Source organism: Notamacropus eugenii, chromosome 1, assembly GCF_028372415.1.
Source record: "Notamacropus eugenii isolate mMacEug1 chromosome 1, mMacEug1.pri_v2, whole genome shotgun sequence".
Lineage (NCBI taxonomy): Eukaryota > Metazoa > Chordata > Mammalia > Diprotodontia > Macropodidae > Notamacropus > Notamacropus eugenii.
In genome coordinates, this window is record NC_092872.1 from 66,151,459 (window position 1) to 66,157,458 (window position 6,000).

The window sequence follows — 6,000 nt, forward strand, 5'->3', positions numbered from 1 at the left end:
GCCATGGAAGAGCTCAAAAAGGATTTTGAAAATCAAGTAAAAGAAGTATTGGGAAAAATTGGGAAGAGAAATGAGAGTGATGCAAGAAAATCATGAAAAATGAGTCAACTGGTTGACCTAAAGGAGACCCAAAAAAATGCTAAAGAAAATAATACTTTAAAAAATAGACTAATTTAAATGGCAAAACAGATCCAAAAAGTCAATGAGAAGAAGAATGCCCTAAAAGGCAGAATTGCCCAGATGGAAAAGGAAGTCCAAAAGCTCACTGAAGAAAATAATTCTTTAAAGATTAGAATGGAGCAGATGGAAGCTAATGAGTTCATGAAAAATCAAGAAATTATAAAACAAAGCCAAAGGAATGAAAAAAATAGTAGACAATGTAAAATATCTCATTGGAAAAACAACTGACCTGGAAAATAGATCCAGGGGAGACAATTTAAAAATTATGGGACTCTCTGAAAGCCATGATCAAAGAAATAGCCTAGACATCATCTTTCAAGAAATTATCAAGGAAAACTGCACTGATATTATTATAGAACCAGAGGGTAAAATAGATATTGAAAGAATCTACCAATCACGTCCTGAAAGAGATCCCAAAGGAAAACTTCTAGGAATATTGTAGCCAAATTCCAGAGCTCCCAGCTCAAGGAGAAAATATTGCAAGTAGCCAGAAAGAAACGATTTGAGCATTGTGAAAATACAAACAAGATAACACAAGATCTAGCATCTTCTACATTAAAGGATCAAAGGGGCTTGGAATAAGATATTCCAGAGGTCAAAGGAACAAGGGTTAAAACCAAGAATCACCTACCCAGCAAAACTGGGCATAATACTTCAGGAGAAAAATTGGTCATTCAGTGAAATAGAGGACTTTCAAGCATTCTTGTTGAAATGACCAGAGCTGAATAGAAAATTGTGATTTCAAATACAAGAATCAGGAGAAGCATGAAAAGGTAAACAGGAAATAAAAATCATAAGGGACTTACTAAAGTTGAACTGTTTACATTCCTACATGAAAAGATCATATTTGTTTTCTCAGTATTAGGGTAGTTGGAGGGATTATATACAGAGAGACAGAGGACTCAGGGGAAGTTGAATATTAGTTGATTTTTAGATGATATTTAAAAAATAAAATTAAGGGGTGAGAGGAATATATTGGGAGGAGAAAGGGAGAAATAGAAGGGGGCAAATTATCTCATATAAAAGAGGCAAGAAAAAGCTTTTTCAATGGAGGGGAAGAGGGGGGGAGGTGAAAGGGAAAGAGTGAACTGAGAAAGAGTGAACCTTACTCTCATCACATTTGGCTTAAGGAAGGAATAACATGCATGCTCAATTTGGTATAAAAATCTATCTTACACTACAGGGAAATAGGGGGGAAGGGGACAAGGGAGGAATGAGGGGGAATGATAGAAGGGAGGGCAAATGGGAGGAGGGGGCAATTAGAAGTAAACACTTTTGAGGAGGGATAGTGTCAAGAGAAAATAGAATAAATGGGGGGCAGGATAGGATGGAAGGAAATATGGTTAGTCTTTCACAACATAACTCTTATGGAAATATTTTGCATAGCTACACATGTATACCCTGTATTGAACTGCTTGCCTTCTCAGTGGGGATGGGTGGGGAGGAAGGGAGAGTAGTTGAAACTCAAAGTTTTAAAAACAAATGTTAAAAACTGTTTTTACATGCAACTGTGAAATAAGATATACAGGGGTATAGAAATCTATCTTGCCCTACAAGAGAATAGAAGGGATGGGGATAAGAGAAGAGAGGGGTGTGAGAGAAGGGAGTGAAGATTGGAGGAAGTGGTAATCAGAATGTACACTCTTGGGGTGGGCAGAGGGGAGAGATGGGGAGAAAATTTGGAACTCAAAATCTTGTGAAAGTGTCTGTTCAAAACTAAAAATAAATTAATTTAAAAAATTTAAAAGTTTTCATACAAGCAAAACCAATGCAACTAAAATTATAAAGGAGAAACTGAGGAAACAAGTATCTCTGATAAAGACCTCATTTTTCAAATATATAGAGAACTGAGTCAAATTTGTAAAAATATAAGTCATTCCTCAAGTGATAAATGATCAAAGGATATGAACAGACAGTTTTCAAAGAAATCAAAACTGTTTATAGTCATATAAAAAAATGCTCTATATCACTATTAATCAGAGAAAGGCAAATGGAAACAACTCTCAGGTACCACCTCACACCTATCAGAATGACTAATACAATAACAAAAGGAAATTGTTGGATGTTGGAGGGAATGTGGGAGAACTGAGACCCTAATTCACTATTGATATAACTGTGATCTGATCCAACTGTTCTATGCAGCAATTTGGAACTATGCCAAAGGGCTACTAAACTGTGCATAACCTTTGATCCAGCAATACCAGTGCTAGGTTTGAATCCCAAAGAGATCCAAAAAAGGGAAAAGGATCTATTTGTACAAAATTATTATGGCAGCTCTTTTTGTGGTGGCTAAGAATTGGAAATCAAAGCGATGCCCATCAATTGGAGAATATCTAAACAAGCTGTGGTATATGATTGTAATAGAATATTACTGTGCTATAAGAAAGGACAAGCAGGATGATTTCAGAAAAACCTGGACTTACATCAACTGATGCATTGTGAAGTGAACAGAACCAGGAGGACATTGTACACAGTAACAACATTATTCAGTGGAGGCTTATTCTCTGCAATAAAATGATCCAAGACAATGCCAAAGAACTAATGATGAAGCATACTGTCCACCTCCAGAGAAAGAACCATATTGTTTGAATACAGACTAAAGCAGCTATTTTTCACTTTCTTTTTTTCCTTTTATTTCAGTCTTCTTATACAAAATGACTAATATGGAGATGTTTTACATAATTGCATATGTATAACCTATATCTGATTGCTTACCATCTCAGGGAGAGGAGAGGAGAGGGAAGAAGAGCATAGAATTCGGAACTCAAAACTTTAAATAAAAGTATTAAAAAATGTAAGAAAAATAAAAATCACTTAAAATAATTTTAGTAGAAATCTTTCTGAAGCGTATTCCTGACTCCCCTGCCTTCTTAAACAGAGTATGTTGAGCCTATTTAACCTTTTCTAGAATGTTCATGTAGGAAATCTTAATGAAGGTATGGTAATATAGTCATGCTCTCAGGAGTTACTCGGGTATCACCAATTGTTTCCTACACTAAATACCCCTATACTGCTAAGCTTTTTAAGCTGTGTCTGCTTTTTATGGTTTCCTTATTGTCAGACACTCATACTGTTATCCCTAATGCTGGCTCTAATATCCCTATAGCCCTGCCCTCTTCAGTTGTAAATGACTGTTTCTAATCAGCAGTGAAACTAGTTTACCACAGTTGTTAAAAGTGGCCAAAATCAGGGTAAATAGGTTTTGATTTCACTATCCTCCATAGGTAAAAATCCAATAGTTTCAGCAAATGGACAGTGACTTTTCTTTCTTTTTTTTTTGGTGGAGGGGCTGCCTCTCACAAGTCTTTGGGGCATAATGCCTGTTTTTTTCCCTTGGTCCCAATAATTGAGGGTTTTTTTGCATGAAGCCTCTGGATGCATAAGGTGCCAGTATATTTCTATTTATAACCTTTAGAAAGTTTTGTGAATTACTGATATTTCCCTTAAAAATGACCATTTCCTTACCTTTTTTGGAAAGAGTGTGTGGTAAGACAAGGAGGGGTGATGAGGAGATGATGCACTTAAATAAAAGCCTGTCTCCAAACCCAAAAGTGGCTTATGTGACAGTTTTCAGGACTAATAAGGTTTTTGTAAGATTATGCAAACTTTGTAAGATTGAGGAATATGGGACTCTCCCCATTTGCACAAAACATGTTTTTCTCCTACTGTGTAAACTGTTCACTTTGGTAATTAAGGAAAACTTGTATCACTTGGTGAAGTCTAGGCCTTCAAGTATATCCTAAGATAGGATTTCTTTGAGTTCAGAGTGAAAAAATAGTAACAATGAAAATGTTCCCTCATCTTAAATATGATGTTCAAGAGCAAAAAATCCTTATATTATTAACAAGGACTTATTTTCCTGTAAAATGGAAAGTTGACTTCAAAATCAGAAAGACTTGAGTTCAAGTTCTGCTTCTGACACGTACAGTTTGTGTGTGACTCTGGGCCAAATACCTAATTTTTCAGTGGTCCAGGCTATTTTCTAAGACGTGTGTTGCAAAACTGGGGATGACCTGTCTGTCTTGGTAAAGTTCCTTATTGGGAACTCTCCATACTGATGAAGTCACAGGTCCTAAATAAGCTGCATAACAAATCAGATTTTCAGTATAGTTTTTGACTGAAAAGCTAATATATTAGAGTTTTTGTTGGTGTGGACCTGAGATTTTATTGGTGTTGGGAACTCCTTCCATTGATAAAAATGGGCAACTCATCTGTAACTTGTAGTCTTAGTTCTTTGGAGTACTGCCAGTTTAAGTGACTTCTTTGTGGTCATATAACTAGTATATGAAAGCCAGCAACTGAATCCAGTTGATATTAGATGTAATACACTTTTTTAGGAAGAAAAACTCTATCACTGTCACAGTATAATCTATATACTTGTAGTTAATAATAAAAACACTAATTTCCCCAAATTTGAAGATTTTTTTTTCATACAGTGAGTATGTAACATTGGTTGGATCTGGAAATTGTGTGGGTGGGTATGCTACCTTATTTTAGGTACAATCTCTGCAATGCCATATTTTTTATGAATTTTAAAATGTCCCTCTTTTTATTTCTCTCATCTATAGCCACCACATGTTGGGTAAGGCAAGAAGAACCAACCTCTAATAAGAGGTAGCAGCAGCACTGATGTCCCTAAAGCTTGGTAGACTGATTGTCTTTATACAGAACATCATTTTCCAGATATGGCCAAACTCTGCTCCTAATGCTGCTAAAATTCCATGCATTCAGCCAAGAGGAAACAGCAACAGCTAAACCAGCTGTTAAAAAAGAGAACTCTCTGTTTTCTTTGCTGCATGGAGAGGAAGAAGAGGAAACCAGTAAGAAGAACCCACTTATATTTTTCTTTCTTAGACCAGAAGAAAGAAGAGTATTTCCCAAAGACAAAGCTGGACAAGTAGAAAATGAGTGATGGGAGAAGGTGAATGTGTGCATATACAATGTGTTTATAAATTAAGATAACTTCTGAAGAATACTGCATCATTCATAACAAAATTAAGCAGCCCTTAGTAACAATTGAATAGGCTTAAAGATTTAGTCAAAGTATCAACAGATATACAGTTACCCTGAGCAAAGCACACATAACTTGAAGTCAATAACCATTTATGAAGCACTCAGTATTTGCCAGACACCGTGGAAAATGATTCCTCTCCTCAATCTACTTGGAGGGAGAAAAGGCTAACACACATAAAAGAGTGAAGAGTATGAAGACAGTATATGAGTAAAGGCTACACAAAGTTGGGGTGGGGGCTGGGCCTGTGATGTCACTTGTATAGAAACTCCAGGTGTGGAACCTCCTTCTTCAATCCCTGTCCACAGCTTCTCTGCAATTTAGTGACGTAGGAAGTTTTCTAGAGCAGAAATGTCAAATATTCTCAAGTGCCACTGGAACCGGATCAAAATCTAATTAAGAAATATTTAACAGAATAAATAAAAATACAATAGAATGTAATATTAATATGTGGTTTTTTAAGTGCTGCTGGAATCAGATTAAAATATAATTGGGAAATATTTAACAGAATAAATAAAAATACAACATATTGTTAATAACATTTTTTTCTCTTCTCTTTCTCTTTTCTCTTTCTCAGTCAATATGTGACCTGTACGCATTCTTATGTACAGTCATTTCTAGTTGAGTTCGACTCCACTGGCCTGGAGCACTGAGCAGTGAAGTGTCTTGCTTGGGGTCACACAGCCAGTATATGTAAATGGCTGGTTTGCAAGTTGTCACAGGGATTCAGAGAATGGGGGAGTTAAGAAGATATCTTCATCAAAGATGACTCTAAAATTTTAAGCCTGAATGCTTGGGGAAATGGTAGT

At 36.0% G+C, this 6,000-nt stretch overlaps 1 protein-coding gene across 3 annotated transcripts in view; it reads left to right on the forward strand.

Moving 5' to 3' along the window:
• The window catches only part of ANKS6 (ankyrin repeat and sterile alpha motif domain containing 6), an 85,021-nt gene extending 79,289 nt beyond the window's left edge, over positions 1 to 5,732 (forward strand). For all 3 annotated transcript variants that reach the window (XM_072604782.1, XM_072604788.1, XM_072604794.1), the window contains one exon: positions 4,749 to 5,732. In XM_072604782.1, coding sequence (XP_072460883.1) covers positions 4,749 to 4,798 — 50 coding nt within the window. In that variant the 3' untranslated portion in view covers positions 4,799 to 5,732. The remainder of the gene's footprint in view (positions 1 to 4,748) is intronic.
• The last annotated feature ends 268 nt before the right edge of the window (positions 5,733 to 6,000 follow it).